The 20,048-nt window shown below is 36.4% G+C and overlaps 1 protein-coding gene across 1 annotated transcript; it reads left to right on the top strand.

Annotated features, from left to right (window-relative positions):
• The first annotated feature begins 380 nt into the window (after nucleotides 1-380).
• Nucleotides 381-19,463, top strand: EPYC (epiphycan). The gene is made up of 7 exons (XM_059472868.1): nucleotides 381-393; nucleotides 2,463-2,643; nucleotides 13,076-13,229; nucleotides 15,723-15,881; nucleotides 16,053-16,255; nucleotides 17,859-17,954; nucleotides 19,210-19,463. Exons 2-7 carry the CDS (start codon nucleotides 2,476-2,478, stop codon nucleotides 19,378-19,380), a joined length of 951 nt encoding a protein of 316 aa, XP_059328851.1. The 5' UTR covers nucleotides 381-393; nucleotides 2,463-2,475; the 3' UTR covers nucleotides 19,381-19,463.
• Nucleotides 19,464-20,048: the final 585 nt, after the last annotated feature.

The raw sequence follows: 20,048 nt of genomic DNA, 5'->3' as shown, positions 1-20,048 counted from the left end.
ATTTGCTGAAGACTTGATTTTGGACAAAGACAAATTTGTATTTGTAGGTTATCAGGTAATACAAAAGAAGTTGTTTCCAGAACACAACTTATTGCTATGTTGGTAGGAGCACCAAGAAATTTGAGGGGAAGGGGTAAAAAAACTGGCATGTGAAATAAATGCCATTTCCTTACAACAAATCTTTGTTTGACCTTCCAAAAATTCAGTTCAGCAAAATCATATATTAAAGGTGTTTGAAGTCTGAGAAACTCCCTGGGCTGAGGTCTTCAGCTGAGGGTAGAAGCTGTACTACCTCCCACAGCTGCAGAATGCCACTGCCATTGGTCAGGGTCTAATAGCACTGGCTCTGCATTCTGAGTAGCTCCATCCTATTTGAGACAGTAGAAGCTAAAGGTAAGTTTTGGCGCTTCTCTCTTAGTTGAATTTTTATCGCTGGAAATACTAGTATTTGTTTTATTTTATCATGCTTAATACTGATTCAAAGCTCGCAGATTGTGGAGACTATTTATTTTTCCCTGGATATGTCTTAGTTCCTTCCTGTGAGAGGTGTACATAATCTTCATCAAAATATTTGATCTTACAGCTACTGCAGATGCCAATATTTCTACAGTGCATTCCAATATATTACATGAAAGGGAAATAGAGACATGCAAACCCTGCAAATTAGTGCAGATACTATAGCCATAGGTAAACTTTTTTTTTCCCACAGATATTTGCTGGGTTTGTATATATGCAAAATTTAATACTTATCAAGCCTTATACTCTTTAAAAATCTTTTATTTTTAGGAGTTGTGGTATGCAAACAATTATGCATAGCGAACAATTTTTTATTTAAGAATTGTTTATTCAGAGGAAAAATTACACCGTATATGTTAGTACTACATTTTGGGTTGATAGATAACACCCTCTATAGCTGAATCATCTGAGATAAATGACATAAAAAAGAGAAGCAAGACCAAAACCAATTCTGCCAAAAATAAGCAGCAGAAAACAAAGACCGACAAAAACCCGCTAATTCTAGCATACTCACTTATTTAAGAGATTGATTGCATTTTTATTTTATTTTACTTTAATTTTTTTGATAAAGCATAATACCTTTAGTAATATTGGAAGCTAATACTAAAGGTAAAATTAATCTAAGCTTTCTCAAAGAGAAGACCCAGTGACTCAGGCTTCTTCCAGCAGCAGCTTTCCGAATAAAGAAAATGAGAGAAAAATGAACGCCTTGTGTTACTGACCATCCCCAGAGGAATTTCATATCCTCATGCCTAAACTAACTTTATAAAGACCTCTTTTCATGAAGCTAAAATTCAGCTTGTTGCCCAGTACATACATTAAAAAAAGACATCTCATGTATTTCTTGTACTTTATTAGAAGTAGCTACAATTTTGAAATTAAATATTTAAGACTGCATATCACGGCATCACATAAGGAATACTGTTTATTAGACTTATGCATTGCTCATTATCACTGTGCTTTTGGTGAAATTAATGTGAGCTGTAGATAAACAAAGATGTAAGTAAAGAACGCTGAATAGAGCCTTGTATCAGGCATCTTATATGACAATAGTGAATGCATCATTTACAAGGAAAAGGGAATGCATAAACACTACTTCTTTAGCCTAGCATGAATTTTCTACCATTTTACTGAATTCTGGAACTTTAAATAGGTGATAATTCAATTTTATAGAACTTTAAATAGGTGATAATTCAGTTTTACAATTCTATTTTCCAAGGAGAACAGGTGAATACACCATATCACAATTTCTCACTACTTCAAAAATGGTTTTGATTGAATAACAAAGAAATTCAGAGTACTGGTGTTACTGTCCTTGGGGCAACATATTATTTTTTATTTTGCTCCCAAGACCTTTTCAAAAGTATGGTCCAGATGTGCCACACCAAGTAAAATTATGTTCTGACAAAACAACTAACAGGTGAAAAGTGTTTTGATTATGCTTATCCAGAAATGACCCATCCATGAGTCTTTTCTAACAGGTTGGTGGTTTTGTTTGTTTGTTTGATTCTGTTTAGTGTTTTTTTATGAAGGGAGATATAATATTACATTGTTATACATTCCAAAAGATTATTTATTGTGATAGAGACAAGTAATAGAATAATTTACCTTTTCTCTAGTTTCTCAAAAGTTCATATCTAATTGCAATGAAAATAGGTGAAGTTAGATGAAAGGGTAAAAATATCATGCAGATGTTTATTTTTACACCAATAAAATTCCATAGGTCTTTTCTAAATCATATGAATAAGAATATGGCCAGACCAGTACGAAGGATTCTCAGCTAAAGAGACTCTTCATGAAGAAAACCAGATTAAACTACTGAGTCACCATAAATAAATGTTAATTATTCATCAGAAATATTGTGGGGTTTATATATAAGTACTGTATTTGTGACATGGTACTCAACACCAGAGTACCTATCATCTGTCCAATTTCTTCTCTTTCAGAAAAGAAAACAAAATGCAGACCTTTGTAAATGTTTTTCTGGGACTTTTTATCTTTGAGTCTGTTGTAGCTGCCCCTATCAGTGATACCATAATTTATGATTCTGAGTTCTATGACATACCACTTGGAGAGCTGCCTCATCCATTTGCCTATGATGAAAACAAGCAGTCTGACCAAGTAGAGGTAATTAGAACTTAATTTATTCTGTCTTTCCAAAGTGCAGAAATGCAGTAGTTACTGATCAGTTTTTCTTTGCCATGAAAATACTTATCTGACAAATATACTCATGTGGTTTCTATTCACTTCTTCCCTAACCTACAAACACAGCCAAAATATATTCTAATTGTTCTGGGGTTTTTTTGTGGTAATCTTTAAGAGTAGGTGAAAGGTATCATGCTTTCCTCAGGTCTCCATGCAATTCCACAAATTCTGTTAGAGATCTTCATTGTAATTTAACTGTCTGGGTGATGCATGGAGGCAGTTGAGACAGGATTTCCAGCATTTCCCATTAAATGAGGTTGTAAAATGCTGTTTCCTTAGGTTTATGTTCACTACAAGTGTGTCAGGCTATAAGTGCTAATGTTTTCTCTTGCTGCTAGGAAAGTGGCAGAAGGAAGAAAAAAGAAAGGGAAAGAATTTGAATTTAAACGCAGGAAAGTAAAATAAATTACTGAAAAAAACCTGTTGAAATTCTGATACAGTATGAGATGGTAAGATATGTCACCTGTAGAAGCAAGGGACTCCACTTCTTGATTTAAAAGTTTCCTTCCTCTTCTACAATCCTCTATTTCTTTACAATTACTAAAAGGCTACGTTAATTTTTTTTTTCTCACCCTGCTGATTAGACATTGGTACAACTTCCCTGAAAGTAATATAAGCACTCTGTGATTCAGGATTGTGTGTGATAGAAGTGAAGTAAAAAAAGGAACATTTAAATAGCATGGTATTTTTATTTTTATACATAATGTTTTAGTGCTTATTCACATAACAATATGCATAATTCATGAAAATACAATCCTTTGAAAGATTCATGATTACAGCAGGAGGAACAGGAGCTCTTCTTTCATCAATGTGAAATAGAAATTGGAAAAAAGCTTTGAAATCAAAAGACAGAGACAATTTAAGAATAACTACATTCCAAAACAGGAGAACTGAAGAGATAAAGTTAGCACTAAGATCAGAACCTTATAATTTTTAGGAAATAAATTTTCAGTCTAAGAGGAATTGAGAATAACATTGCTGCAATGAATTTACCTTACCTTTGGCCTGTTTCCTTTGTGCCACTCTTGTGCTCTACTTGATTTTGTTTGAGCTCACTTTCCTGATAAAGTCACTGTGCTGTCTTTCACATTGATTAATAAACCACACTTTCTGACTCTCTTTGCTCTTAGAAATGAAACCTTTATCATTCCTACAGAAATTACTTCCTTCCCAGAAATGGGAGAAGTTATTTTGAACGTGCGTCATCATTGAGTTTCTCATTCAAACAACAGATTTCTTAGTAATGCATTTAATGTAGGTGGGGTTCTCCTGTGCTGTGCTCTCTCTGCAAGGTCCTATAGCATCAAAACATAGGGTGGCCCTTTCCAAGTTTCTGAGTGAAGGATAAAGCAAGGCTTTGCTGTTCTTTTCCAGCCAAAAGGAAATTCAGGATGACTGATGTTGCACCCAACATGAAAAGATATGAGATCCCAACATGGATTGCTTTTTTTTAAAAGGCATGGAATAGGCAGAGTCAGGGTAAACTAGTAAGCTTCTCTTCCAGAGCAGGATTATCTTCCATTACTGAGCTCTTCAGACAGTCTTTTTAAAATTCATCAGGTAAAGTTCATCCAACACAGCAGTTGAACAGAGTTTTGTTTTGCATATGGATGAACCTCACTGTGAGAGCCTTTTTTTCATAGATGTTTAGCCAAATTTTTTTTTTTTTTGCTTACATTCCTAACACCATGTACCACCCAAGAGAATCCTAAGCATTCATAGTTCCCCATATCCCAGGAGATACGAGTGGTCAGTGCTGTAGAAATCAAGCAAATTTTATAGACATGTCAGTGTCCTATTTGATAGGGCATGTCAGTCTTGCAAGTTATATTTTAATCACTGATATTACTGATGTCACCCAAGTTTTAAGCAGAATATGTTTGATTTCTTGATTGTGGTTATGACTTTACCGCTTAAAATCTTGTTATCATAATGATGTGAACAACACAAGTGGATCTATGTGTAAAATATTTATTCAAGGTCACAGGTTAGTTTTTATTATGCATAGTTTGCATGATGAGCAATACCACAGAGGCCCAGACAACCAGCAGGCCTTCAACAGATCTAGCCTGTGTGCAGTAACTCTTTAAGACTTGAATTTCCATTTAGAGTTCTGAATCATATATTCAGGCTATTGAAGCAGTGGAGAAAAAACTCAAATAGCATTTTCTGTTGTTGCTGTCTTCAATTTAAGATTTGAAAATTCAGTTATGTGCAGATAGAAGCCATTCTGTTTAATCCATTTTTAGACTCATTGGCAAAATTGCAAACTTTAGTAAGGTTGTGTATCCAACTGATTAGTAGAAGATCCAGGAAACTGACAAATTCTAGTACCTCAGATGCATTCAGATGCTATTCCTGATAATTTCAATGTGAATTGAAGTAAAAATTAACCTGTGCACCTCAAGGAGTTAAGCTAAAGCACCTGTGTCAACATGTCCTTTTCCAGACCATTAGGTACTGTAATCACACATTCAATGTGTAATCACCAAAGTGTGGAAAGACCTGAAGAAAATTAGAAAGAGATTCTTTCCACTCATTCTCTCTTAAAAATTAGGCTTGGCATCCCAATACCATGCTCCAAGACAAGTATGAATCATTCTCTTTGGATATCTGTTGAGGTGGGTTGATCTTAGCTGGCTACCAAGGTGACCATCAAAATGCTTTCTCACTCTCCCTTCTCAGACAGACAGGGAAAGAAAGTAAGGTTAAAAACTTGGGAGTTGACATATATGCAGTTTAATGAAGAAAAACGTAGTTTGCATGCAGAAGCAAAGGGAAACAAAAGATTTATCCTCTACTTCCCGTCAGCAGGTGATGGCCAAACACTTCCAGGAAGTAGGACTTGAGTACGTGTAGCAGGTGCTCCTGATGACAAACACCTGAATAATAAAGCCCACCCCCCCCCCCCCCCCACCCTCATTGCTTCCTTTCTCTCAGCTCTTATTGCTGACCAGATACCATATTGAATATTGCTTTGCTCAGCTTGGATCAGCTGTCCTGTTTCCATCCCCTCCTGAGATCTTGACCACCCCTGCCCTACTGGTGAGAGAGGAAAGTTGGAGAGACAGCCTTGGTGCTGTGCCAGCCCTGCTCATCAGTCACTGAGCACTGGTGCATTATCAACACCTTTTCAGCCGGAAACACAAAGCACAGCACTGAGGAATGCCATGGGAGAAGTTCATTCCACCCCATACACCTATCTTCCTCAAATAACTTTTGATGAACCCTGGACATGTGTTTCAGGCTTAGTATGAGAATTTATAATCTTAATACAGTTAAGTAAGGTGACTGAGTCCAAGTTCATGACTTTGCTAATTCTCATACCCTGGAAGTATGGGTTCTTGTGTAGAGTGTATGTATATACACATACACTTCATTGGATTGGAAACATTTTTCTGAAAACATTTCTAGATAATGGCCTTGATGTTCTTCACTTGAAGTCTATTTTTGTTATAGATTCTGGAATAATCTTAAGGCTGGGAAAAGTTAGTAATGTATACATGGAATACTTTTTTAAATGCAAATATTTGCATGGGGAAAGTAGTTGTAGCTGTGAATTACTTGCGAGTATTGTATTGAATCCTCAATCAAAGCTATGGATTGTCATGTGTTAGGTGACATTACAGATTATAAAATCTATGGTTTCCAAGATCCCAGGTTAGTGAGACACAGAAGACCTAGCTAATGCTTTGCATCCAAATGGAAATTAATACTGGAAAACCTTAAAGTAATATATCACTCAGAAATAAAATGTGCATAGAGATATTAAGATAGCAGTATCAACTTTTTCACAGATAATGGCTAAAAAAAGGCTGAGTAAAAGAAAAGCCTATTATCAAGGAAAGAATTCCAAGGTCCTCAAGGAGAAAGCTACAGCAAAGAAATGTCACTGGAAGTGTACAAGCTTTGTGTTGGATTTATCTTCTGAAACAGACAGTAACAGTATAAACATGAGCTGATGTATCTCCCCTTTTCTTTACAGTTCATTAGTATTTTGAATTAATATTTATATAATGATAGAGTCCAGAGGCCGCAGTCAAAACTATCTCTCCTAACTGCTCTGAAAGCATATACAAAGAGAGATTTCCTCCTTTAAAATGAATAGAATCAACCAGACTCTCAAAGGAATTATTGTATGAGCTTCTTACTTTTTCCCTCTTTGAAACTAAAACTTTGTTTGGAAAATGTGTGAGAGAAACAAATTGTGGAGAGAGATTCTTATGTACATCAGCTACTAATGCCTAATAAAATGAATTATTATTATTTTATTACAGCATCTGTTAAATATAACCAGTCAATTTTTCTTTAGGTAGGAAAAACTAAGAGAAATAAGAAGCAAAAATACAGGAGCATCAGAAAAATATTTTCATTGCTAAGATAGGCTATCAGTGAGGCTGAAAAGCAAAGGAGCACTTAATTAAGAATGGTTTGCCTAGCACTGAAGGAGCAGAAAAGTAAGACAGTTAAATACAGGTTGGTCTGGGTCTGTTTACACAAAATATGTGAGCTGTAAAATATGATCCACAAAATATTCAGAAAGAAATGCAGTGAAAGTCTAATATTTGATGCATTCTGATTAGCATTACTTGATAGTTGAATTTGAATCAACTAATAATAGGGCATTTTGGTGCCTGCACATAGTTCAGAACTTGAGTTCCACACACACATTTGCTCATGTCTGTGTGCATACACACAAACCATCTCTCCTGTTGGCATAACACACATGAAGAGGAGCCATGCTTGAGCAAGAACTCACTCTTGCCATTCTGCAGGGTTGACAGAGGCTTACACTGCTGTTCCTGTCTTTGTGGTTGGTATCTGATTAAATAGGAGACTTCAAAGTGCATATACAATGACTTTTCAGAATACCATGTAAATTTAAAAAAAAAACCCTATTAATTGGTACAAGTAATGTGCAAGTCAGATGGCCAAATAGCTGACCAGAAAATTGAACTTATTTGAAGCTTTATCCCCAAATTGAAATTTTTCTAGTTTTTCAGAAAGGTTTCAACTACAGATCTTGTTATTCAATTGTCTGCAGTGACTAACAATTCCATTTCTTTTTTAGAACAATAGGAGAAAAGAAGTCTTTTAATGTAAATTTCAAGAACAAGTTTAGGTCACTTTTGGATGGGAAAGCAAACCTCCCTGCCTGCGGCAAGGGGGTTGGAAATAGATGATTTTGATGGTCCATCCAACCAAAACCATTCTGTGATTCTATGAATAACTTCTACCATAATTAGACATTTTCTTGTAAGCCTTTGGTAGTTTCAAAACAGCTATGGGAGAAACCAGTTCCTTTTGATGGGTCAGAGTGTGGAACAACTGTCCCTTCAAGGTTAAAATGCCTTTTTTTAAGTTTTGCATTTTTATTTGTGTATTAAATCTATATTTTGCAGTAAAAGAAACACTGAAACACAACACACTTCAGAATTCTTCTGTGGATTTAAACTTATCACATGTAATACATCAGCTTTGATCCTAAAATATGTAGACATAAAATAGACACATAAAAAAGACACATAAAATAAACTCCTGAGCCCCTCCTAGCCTTTTGTTTGTCTCACCTTTTTACTGTCAGTGGTGAGATATAGACATCTAAAGAGCCCACCCTAAAAGGAATTTCTGTAGCCAATATCTGGAGCTGCTTTTCAGAAGTTTTGTCTCATTCACACTGACTGTGAAGTGATGCTAATATAACTAAATGCCCAGCCTATGGATGACAAGTAGCAGGTTGGATTTTACCAATTGCATTTTATCACTTACTGATATGTTCTAATTTCTGCATTCTTGACTTTTGTAACTTCCTGGTCTGAATGGGCCTCTGAATTGGCCAGGCTCACTAAGATCTTTCATTGGAAATTGGAGTCACACTGCATAAATATAGGATAGTGAAAAAAGTAGGTACTCCATGCAATCTTAGGAAAGGTATCACTGTCATTTGCCATGCTCTGGGACTAATCTGCACTGATATTCTCTAAATCTTTTGATTGATGCCGAAGACAGAGTAGGGTAACTATTAAACACATAGATGGCTAATGATAAGTGATGTGATGCCCCTTCAGTTTTTTCTTATGCTGTGCATAAAAACTGTCTTGGAAGGCAGATTATTATTTGAAGACTTGTAGATATTGACAAGGAGAAACATACTTTATTGTATTTCTCTACAATGTTCTTCCTGCTTTGTGATTTTTCACAAAGAATATTTCTTAAAGTACCAGATGAAATACAAGTCCACTCCCTGCCTAACTACAGGCTCCCACCTCCCTCCAAAAAACCCTATGGAAAATAATGACATTAAGTGATATACAATCATTTATGTTTCAATTTTTTTTTAATTAAGTCCAGTTGCCAAAAATAAACAAACATCTGGAAAATGAGGGATTATTCTGTACAGCATACAGTCCAAGAAACATCTTTGTCTTGTTAAAATCTCGCATGATTTATCAAACTTGTAAAAGATACAAAGCTGCATGGATCATATGACCAATAATGGGAAACAGACTTTTACCTTTAGGTCACTGGTTCAAGTCCAAGTTATGTACAGCAAGAAAATGCTGCTCATGCTCCGGATCTGGTATGTAAAACACATATATCAATGAACTCCTACTCTGTTACAAGTATAAAAATTGCAACATCATTAAGTTAACATCAATAATTTTTATTTTCTTATGACACTCACAACTGCAGAACACTGGACAGATAAAGCTAACTATTTGGAGCAGTTTCCCTAAACCCCAGACATAGTGCATTTGCAGGGAGACTTTCAACTGTGTATCTTCAAATCTAGGTAACATCCTACAGTAAGAAAGAGATAATAGTGTAGACATGGAAGTACTAGAGGTTAACACCTCCACTTTGCTACCCAACAGCTGCAGTGATTAATCAACTAAGAACCCTCAGAAAGCATAAAGTAAATAACAAATGCCAAGATAGTAAGCTCCATAAAGCATGTCCCATATATGCAGAGAGATGGCAGTCAGTGTAGATGACCCAAACCCCATAACGAGTGAAAGGAAAATTATCTTTGGTCTGAAGCCTATTTAAAAAGACTATCTTGAAAATACTCTTCTACAGAATATTACTTTCAGTAGAAGAAAAGTTGTATATAAAGACATTTACAGATCTTAAATCTCTGGATTTAATTCCGAAGTTCAGAAGAGGGATCCTTATCTGATTTCCACAAATCTGCTGAAGAAGTAGACAGCATGTGCAAGAACTTTAGTGCAGCACTAACCTGGGTCAATAAAAGTCTGGAATGTATCTCTCCCTCTAGGCTTCCTCCGTTCAGAGAACATCTGTCCCATTTCCTTTGTTCCCAAAATCTTCTTTTGATTTGTCCCCAAGTCCATTCCTGGTTAAGCTGTCTACTGTCAGTGCTGCAGATTGTGTATTTGTCTGCACAGAAGGACAAGGTACATCCTTACTCTTACTTACATCAACTCAAGTTACTCAGTTCAGCTGAAGGTCATCTTGATCATTTGATTACCTTGCATTTTGTGAAATTTGCAACTGTTTGGGGCATTTTTATCCATAAACTCTAATTAGTAATAGCATCTGTGGCTTAGTAGAATACAAAAAAAGAATATATAGAAAACCTAAAATATTCTTAGTCAAAATCTGAGCCTGTGTGGTTCAGAGTGCTTACTGGTTTTTTATTGCTTTCGTGTTCTCTGTCTTCAGTGAAACTAATTGATGTAAAATATTTGAACCTATTGCCATTATATAACCCAAATGAAATTATTTATGTCCAAAAATATAGATTTTAGGTAGTTATTTAGATGTTGTAAGGCAATCCAGGATCATATTGCTTAATACTGCCTGTAATTATATATATCCATGCTGCAAGACAGTCTATTATGAGATGTAAAGGTTTGGTTTTTTTTTATGAAATGTTCACAGTTCATAGAATCATAGAATTGTTTGTGTTGGAAGGGACCAAGATCTTCAACTTCCAACCTCCCTGCCATGGACAGGGACACTTTGAACTAGCCCAGGTTGCTCAAAGCCCCATCCAACCTTGCCTTGAGCAAGGGACTCCATAACTCCTCTGAGCAACCATTTCCAGTGCCTCACCACCCTCACAGTAAAGAATTTAATAATATATAAAAGTTTCAGCTTCAAGCCATTCCCCCTTGTCCTATCACTACATGTCCTTCTAAAAGGTCTCTCTCCAGCTTTCTTGTAGGTCCCCTTTAGGCACTGAAAAGCTACTTTTCTCTGGGCTGGACAACCTCAACTCTCTCAGTCTGTCTTCATCTTCTTGGCTCTCCTCTGGACTTGCTCCACACAAGCCCGTGTCCTCCTTGTGCTGGAGACTCCAGTGCTGGATCCAGTACAGCAGGTGGGGTCCCACAAGTACAGAGTAGAAGGGCAGAATCACATCCCCTGAGCTGCTGGTTACATATTATATATGTATACATACATATACACATATAAAGAGATTCAAATAGGGATCAAATACAGCAAAGATTTGCCTGTGCTTGGAATCCAGATGTTAGGTGTTTTAGTTCCTTTAACTTCTATAGTCTACATACAAAACCAAATTTTAAAAATTCTAACTATTTGGCCAGTCAATTAGTTTTTACCTGTGTTTTACAATTATAATTTATGAACACTACTGTGATGGATTTCAACAACTGGTTCTTCATGAAGACAGCAAAGAAAGCAGTAGCTGTGGGATGGTGTCAAAAAAGGAGATGCTTGGTCAGGTTAAAGACTCAGGACTCAGTGGTTTTGTGGTGGTGTTGTGCTAGAAAGCTGCAGTGGATGAAAACTGAAGGAGAATTTTGGGCTTTGGTGCCTTTGCACTTGGAATAATGATACTGTAACAAAATTTCTGTATTTGGCTGTGTCTTAGAAAAAGATAAGGAGTGCTAAATGCAGCACAGGGGTGCAGCACCTGCAGGGTTAAATGTATTACCTATTGCAGCCTGAATTACTGCTAATAAAGTCCAGGGCAAGGAAGCAAAAAGGGTCTTTGCATGGTATCCACAGATGCTTTATTCAGCCACCTGGTAAGATGTTCAGGTCCCAGGCACACACAGGGAGGGTCCAGGTTTCTCTCTATCCCAGGGGCAGGGGGTGAACCTGGTCTCTGGCAGTACAAAGAGGAGGGCAAATCAGGGAATAGGGAGGGAGTGGCTCAGGGACATAGAAACAGGGGTAGGAGCCAATGGGGTCTGAACAGCTTTTTTGGGGAAGATTCTTCTGAACCCCTAAACTAGGGGATGCCCCCCAGGGTCTCCACAATTACCTACATTTTTAACAGCACCTCTGATGTGCAAAACCCTATAATATACTAATTAATTGTTTTAGATTTAAAGAACAGAGTGCACTTTCAAAAGGGGCTCTGCCTCAGCTGAACAATATTATTACACATGGGGAAATGAAGATAAACTGGGAAGGTAACTTACAAAGATAATACAGCTGTCTGGGTGATTACAGAAAACAACTCTCCCTCTTTGATAACATAGACCCCCTCTGCAACAAGCCTGACAAGTCTGCAATACTCTTTTTATGAGAGGTGATGTGAAACAAGAAAATTGCTATATCTTAATTTTTATCCTGAATTGTCATATAAGAAAATCAACAGAATGCCTTTTTAGAAGTAGAGTTAACCTGACAGAATTAAATGCTTTGATTAGTTATGTTGATTGAAGGACAAAATAAGAGGTTTTCTAGTTCTATGCAAGGATCTTCCAAACTTTATAAGTGTTTTAAAACCAAGGATTTATCCCACATATCAAATTTTTCATACTACATAATACAAACTACTAATGAATGACGTTAACCAGAGTCTTTAACATATTAGAAAGTTATGTGAAGTTGAAGTTCATAATTATTTAGTAATATTTTTAAATCATGTTCAGAATTATTAAGTAATATTTTAAAACCATGTTAGTGTTCTAAGCAGAGCCTGCACACCTGTACTGGATTTCGATATATGATGGTACAATTTACAATTTTATGGCAAATGACTTGCATCTTTTTGATATTTCATAGCAAATTTTCATTTTTTACATACAGTTTATCAATTTTTATCACAAATCTAATTTATCTTTAAATAAATATGGAAAAATAATTTTTCTAGTATATATTCTTAGTAATGAAGTATATGCATGTGTGCATACAGTAAAAAACCCAAAACACAGACAAAAAGTGAACAAATATGTTGGATTTTCATGAATTGTTTATAAATTATCAGAATTCATTATAGCTCCGGATAAAATGCAGCTCCAGCACTAAATCTCAGAAAATTTGTGACCTCTAGTGGAAGAATATGAATAACTGCAAGACCAACAGCTTCCAAAGGAAGTAAACAGTAACAATTCCTTTTAATTTTTCCTAGACAGATATTGGGACAAAACTACTGTCTGCAATTCAAGAGAGTTATTCTTCTGCACCATTGACAGAAGAAACTGAGGATGAAGCATCTACACCAAAATTAATTGATGGGTCTTCAGCGCAGGGGTCAGGTGTTCTTGGACCCCAGACTCAAGATGGTTAGTAGGAAAGAGAAATGTTTTTGTGTATAGTGTTGATTTTGAGCAAGCCCATTTTATTTTCTTTTTTACTGAAAATGAAGTACATCATTTCTGTATGTCTCTTACTGAAGAAAGAATCTTATCTTGAATCCTCCTCCAAAGTCAGATAGGTGCCTAGTGTCTAAAAGGTCTCCATGCTACTTCACTATGAAAACAACTGTGCCACTTGTTCCAGAACATTTGCAACTTGAAAATTTGCTGATGGTTGGCAGTGCTACCAGTACTTGTCATTCTGTCTTAAATTTCAATATCATTATCAACTGTCTTTATTTATGGTGATTTGCTGCATGTTTTTTATAAATGTGTTAATACAAAGTACAATTAAATTGTTGAAGAATTTTTGACCATGAAAGTTATAAACTGAAAAACTTAAGGAAAGGGAGCTACTTAGAACTTTTTAGTGGAGACATTTTTCAGTTCTTCTGAATATCAATAGTGAAATAAGAACTTTATAAATCTTGCAGGGGAATTAAAATTGCAAAACGCAATCTGTCCCTCTCCCACACGAATTTTGCACTGCTAATTTTTGGCATTCGTCAGAAGCTCCTCTAAATTATAGTAGGCAAAGTCTACTAGAGTTATCAATTTCTGTGAGGGATCTTTGTGTTTTATGGTGATCAACATACAGTAACAGGAAAATCCTACTTTCTACTATACTCAACACTACAGCTGTGTTACATAGAAGAAAAATGAAATTAAAAAAAAAAAAAACCCAAATATAAAACCCAGAGTTCCTGCTTCCAAAATTGTGTATTCAGTGAAGTTAATAATTCATAGTCTTATTTTGGTACATACTACAAGTGAGCTCGACCAGGCAAAAATATACACTGTCAAAACAAACCAAAATGAAATGAGAACTTCCAAGGAGAGTCTAGGAAAAAAAAAAAAAAGGCCCATACTTTTCTTTTTTCAAATTTGAAAATTAGAAGATTTTACATTATATCCTGATAATATTCTAAAAATTCTATATGATGAATTCTGTGTCTGTCAACATTTTTGAGTACTGAATGCAAATCAAGTAGTGCATCAACTAAAGAAATGCTCAACACAGTAATGTATCAAATCATATTTCTCTTTTGTCTTTATTTTAGCAACATATTTTCCTGTCAGATGTTGCTGCTATTGACCTGGTGCTGAATAAAAGACTACAAGGCTCAGTAACATTAAGCCAAACTCATTTTTTCTTGATATCTTTTTGTATTCTTCCCCTACCTCTGTTTTTTATTCAGTGTCCACCAGACATAGGTGAAAAATACCACTCCTCCAAGATCAAAAATAGGACAGGGTGAAACCCTTTACCCATACTATGGTACTATGTTGCAATATTATGAAAAAATGTCAGCCATCATTAACTCAATATTCATTAGGGCCAGATTTGCCAGAATAGTCCAAGATGTGAATATTTTTTTCCCTGTATCAGACCTACTCTCTGCAGCCAATTTCATCTGTCCTGTGGAGAAAGCTAGGGAAAGCATGAAAAGATCCTTATCTCTAGGGAAATTGTATTCCTGGATGTCCAAGTAGCGATTATTACACAAAAATAAAAGAATACTCTGCCTATTGATTCTTTAATCTTGCCTTAAAAGACACCTCAATAATCTACAGGTAATTGGGGCAGATTAAGAAGGCGCATCTCTCATGTAGCCACATCTGACCTGGAGAAGAAACTAATCTGCAAGGAAAACATTTTCATATTCCTGCATTATCCTACTATTCTATAAATAACAAGAGCAAACCACCCCATCTGCTACAAGGAGGAGGAAAACATGAAACAGAAAAGTATTTCTATGGGATTAAAAGTTGATAAACAGATATGCTGATTTATACTCATAATGTATACTCATAATATACTCAAAAAAGATGTATCAAAAAGTCAGTGTCACAAGTGTTACAATCCAGTTATTAAAATTGTTAGAGGGATGCCTCTGCCTGAATAAAGGTGTAAATGAGACCATATGCCACAGTCAATAGGACGAATTTTATATATTAGTAAATGTAAGGGGGGGAGAGAGAGAGGTAGAAAGAAATATAAAAAGGGAGGGGGAGGAGAGAAAGAGAGTGTCAGAGAGACAGATTAGGTAGAAAAGATCATTCATCAGCTATTATTCCTCCATCTAGACAGAAGTATACACCTGCTAGCTTAAGGGGAAATCAACTTCCAGCTGGTTACTGTCACCAAATAGTCTATTATAGTCTGAGAAACAATTTATTAGAACAGGTTAATTGCTCTTCTAGGCACAGGGCAAAAAATAAATTAATTTTAAAAATAATTTAATCACTTTAGTGTTGCAATTATATGATTGCCTAATCAAAGCAGAATGGGAAGCAAACTTTACCATAGACAAAGACTGATGATTAGGTGCTTATGTGAGCATTTCATTGTAATAATTTATGTATGACTTTTATTCATGTCCTTTCTAACAAAGTGTTTTCTTTTAAATTCCTTGACAGGTCTTCCCACTTGCCTTTTGTGTACATGCCTAGGGACCACAGTCTACTGTGATGATCGTGAGCTTCATGCCGTTCCACCATTGCCTAAGAAAACCACCTATTTCTACTCACGCTATAACAGAATCAAGAAGATCAGCAGAAATGACTTTGCAAACTTAAGTATGGATAGAAGCATTATTGAAATTTTTATAAGGTTCCCAAAACACACAGAAATCTTTAAACTTTGAAGTCTTTCACTGAAAGATGTATAAAGAATGATATGGGCAGGGTTTTCTTTAAATTTCAGGAAATACATTCTTATAAATCTGTTGTATCCTCTTTCTCTGCCAGACCATTTGAAGAGGATTGATTTGACTGCAAACTTCATATCAGATATCCACAAAGATGCCTTCCGAAGATTGCCCCAACTTCAGGAGCTGGTGCTCCGTGACAATAGGATAAGGCAACTGCCTGAGTTACCATCTACCTTAACATTCATTGATGTTAGTAAGAACAGGCTTGGTCGCAGAGGGATACCAAATGAGGCATTTAAAGTAAGTTTGGGTGTGATGGGAAAATATTTTCTTCCTCTCTCCAGAGGATGTGGAGAGTGAAGTGCAGCCTATTTTTCACAAGAGAGATGCTCCAGTCTTCCAGTCATCTTTGTAGCCCTCAAATGGACCTGCTCAAGGAGCTCCGTGTTTCTTTCTTGTCCTGAGGAGCCCAGAAGGGGACACAGCACCCCAGATGTCCCTCACCAGGGCTGAGCAGAGGGGCAGGATCACCTCCCTTGCCCTGCTGGAATGCTCTTCCTAATGTACCCCAGGTCTCCATTGGCCTTCTTGGCCATAAGGGCACTGGTGGCTCATGGACAGCTTGTTGTCCACCAGGACCCCCAGGACCTTCTCTGTAGAGCTGCTTTCCAGCAGATCGCCCCCCAGTCTGTACTGCTGGTTATTATTTACCAGGTGCAGGACACCGCATTTGCCTTTGCTGAATTTCAGATGGTTCTTCTCATCTTATCTCTAGCCTATTTGGGTCCTTCTGGAGAGCTGAACATCCTTCTGAGGTATCAGCCACTGCTCCCAGCTTTGTGTCATCAGTGAACTTGCTGAGGAGGCATCTGTCCCTCCACCCAAGTCATTGATTAACATGTTAAACAATACTGGGCCCAGCACTGAACCTTGAGGGACAGCATTAGTGGCAGACATCCCACTGGACTGTGCCATTGATTATTATGTCCTCCTGAGATCTGCCATTCACTCAGTTCTCAATCCACCTCACTCTCTACTCTTCCAGTCCACACTTCCTGAGTTTGCTAAGAGTATAGTAGGAGACAAAGTGTTGAAAGCCTTGCTGAAGTCAGATAGAAAATATTCAGTGTTTTCCCCTCATCCATTCTGGTAGTTTCATTTTAGAAAGCAATCAGGTTGGTCAAGCATGTTTTACCTTTAGTGAATCCATGCCGGCTACTCCTGATTACCTTCTTATCATCCCTGGGGATCAAGATGGATTCTGGAATGAGGCACTCCATAACCTTTCTAGGGATGGAGGTGAAGCTGACTGAATGGTTGTTCCCTAGATCCACCTTGCTCTTTTTAGGGGTAGATAGGGGTGACACAGGCTTACCTCCAGTCCTCAGGCACTTCTCCTGATCCCTGAGGCCTTTCAAAGACCACTGTGAGCAACCTCTATGGTGTCTGCCAGATTTCTCAGCACTCATTCCTCCAACAAGTCAAGGGAGAAAATTATTTACCTTTTGAAAAGAATGAGAAATGTATTTTTAATTCCAGCATTTATTATATAATTATAATTTGCTTCAAAACAATACACTTCTGCAAAATTGAGTAGTCTTGTCACAAAAGAAAGGTAACAACATCATCATTGAAATTATATCTTTAATAATTCTGTAGATTTTTGAAAAACATTTTCCCCTTCATTTTAATCTGAACACCTATCCCTTATCAGCAACATTCTCAGCCTATGCAAATCAGAGTCCATTACTGTCTTTGAATTTCTGTCTTTTCACCATATCATGCTGAAATTAAATGTTCTGCTATCTGGTGGCATTCATTGCACTGATAGATTTCCAACTTACTTGGCAGAGATTTTCAAATATATCTCTCATTTCCCCCGTTTTCTTCCATATTCCTCTAGAATCTGGATGAACTGCAGCATCTTTATATCACTGACAATAACTTGGATCACATTCCCTTGCCGCTCCCTGAAAGCCTCCAAGCTCTTCATCTTCAGGTAGGCTACAAAAGAAATGGCTCTTTATGTCATGCTCAAAGCACATGCACAACTCAGAAGGGCAAATATTTGTCTTGTAGTGTTTCTTCTTTTTATCAAAAAGTGTTCTTACTTGACTAAACAAGCTATGGGAAACATAAAATTAACTAGTGATTGCAAGTCTTTTAGAGAAGTAAAATTTAGCTCTGCTAAGCCTTAATTTTCAGAATTTTTAATAAAATATTTTTTCAAAAATCAAATTCTAGAGTTACTATGACCTAAGAGTTTCTTTCTGAATACTTCCTTTTAACCGTTTCCAGCTCTGCTTCTTTCCCGTTATCTCATCTTGTATCAATTTACAGTTTTGTTTATCAGACGTTTTTACTAATTACATCATACAGAAAAAATCTTTCAGTAAGCAATGTAATGTGCCTCACATCATTTAACCTCGATCTTTCAGTAAGTAAATTTATTAAAACTCTCTGCCTGCTAGCTGACTTCCTTTTCACCTGTTTGTGCCTGTAAATTAAATATTCAGTGCTATGTGCTACAGAAAAAAACTTAGTGAGCAGGACTTTGTCCACACCAACTTTTCACTAGCAAAGGAATGGAGAAGAGAACAATTTTCAGCCCTCCTTTTAGGTAATGAGCTTTTTAGTCCCAGTTTCCTGACAATGCTGCATTCCAGCAATTCATGGTTGAGAATGGTTCGCTTCAAGAATGGAAGCTCAGTGAATATAAGGCATGTAAGAGCAATTTAAATCAAAGGAATAAAACCAAATGCATTCAATTTTGCCAGTACATATACAGGTGTGAGTTAAACTAATGTGAGAGGGACGGGGGGAAAGAAATTGTCACAGGTCAAATTACAGAGTTGTACCTTTGCAGGTTAAGGCACATTAAGATGTCAGGATGATAATTATGTTTCTGTGATTTTTGAACTGGCCTATCGTGGATCAAATTTGTCTTAATACGGCTCTTCACTATAATCTGGAAATGAAAATGCTCTATAATTCTACCAGGCTCCTCCTTCAAAGCCTGTCTCTGCTACAAGGTTTGAGTTACTTAGTTCTGAAGTTTTGCACTGGCCAAGAAATTTTCCCCTGCTTGGGAGATTTCTCTGTTGATGACTTGCTGCCACAATCTGGGCCCTTGAGTTCAAGCAAGTATCTCTCTACACACTGAAAACACATCCATAAATGGTGTTTCAGAATAAAAAATTACTTTCAGGTAACTATTCTGATAGTTTCTTTGCTGTTTGCTTGTTTTCTTTTAGAACAACAACATTCAAGAGATGCATGAAGATACTTTCTGCAAAAGGAGCGATTTTACTTACGTGCGTAGGGCTCTTGAAGACATCAGGTTGGATGGCAATCCCATCAACCTGAGCAAAACACCTTATGCTTACATGTGTCTACCCCGCTTGCCAGTTGGTAACCTCATCTAAGCTACATCAACCTAGATGAATTTTTACAAACATCATTTATTTGGGAAATATTTCTGTTAATATTGGAATTTATTACTGAGATGCTGAGAAGATTATGAAATGCTAAAAGAAAAATCCATTATCTACCCAACTGCAAGTTATTTAGCAATATCAAGAAAAATACTTTACTACAAAAACAATGCAAATACAAAATTTTTTGCTGAATTGTTCAGATCCAATGTATGAATTCTAAATTTAAATAATTTTTACATATTAAAGTCTAACTATTATATGGTAAACAAAAATAAAATTGTGTACGCAATTGATTATTTACTGGGTTTTATTTTAATTAAATATTATTCTCTCAGAGACACATCTAATTTTCTACTTCTTTCATTAAAGATCCCTTTATTTTGGAAAAGTATTAGCAATATTCCAAAAAACATGTTTTCTTCAGAAAACAGAATCTTTCCTTCAGATTACCCTTCCATAATCTATCTATATTTTTGCAGCAATAATTTATCTTTGTAATGCTTTTGAGATTGTTGGTAAATCCTGTTAACTTAGGCTTCTTGGAGTGCCGCAGCTATTTCTGCTGCTGGCTTCTGGAGCTGGGAAACATACAGGCTTACCTCAGCAGCACAATCCACTGACCAGTACAAATACTCCTTCAGCCACAGACTCAGCCT

The sequence above is a fragment of the Ammospiza nelsoni genome, chromosome 5, assembly GCF_027579445.1.
Source record: "Ammospiza nelsoni isolate bAmmNel1 chromosome 5, bAmmNel1.pri, whole genome shotgun sequence".
Lineage (NCBI taxonomy): Eukaryota > Metazoa > Chordata > Aves > Passeriformes > Passerellidae > Ammospiza > Ammospiza nelsoni.
Note: the sequence above shows the minus strand (reverse complement) of the source record. Positions and strands in the feature narration are given on the sequence as shown.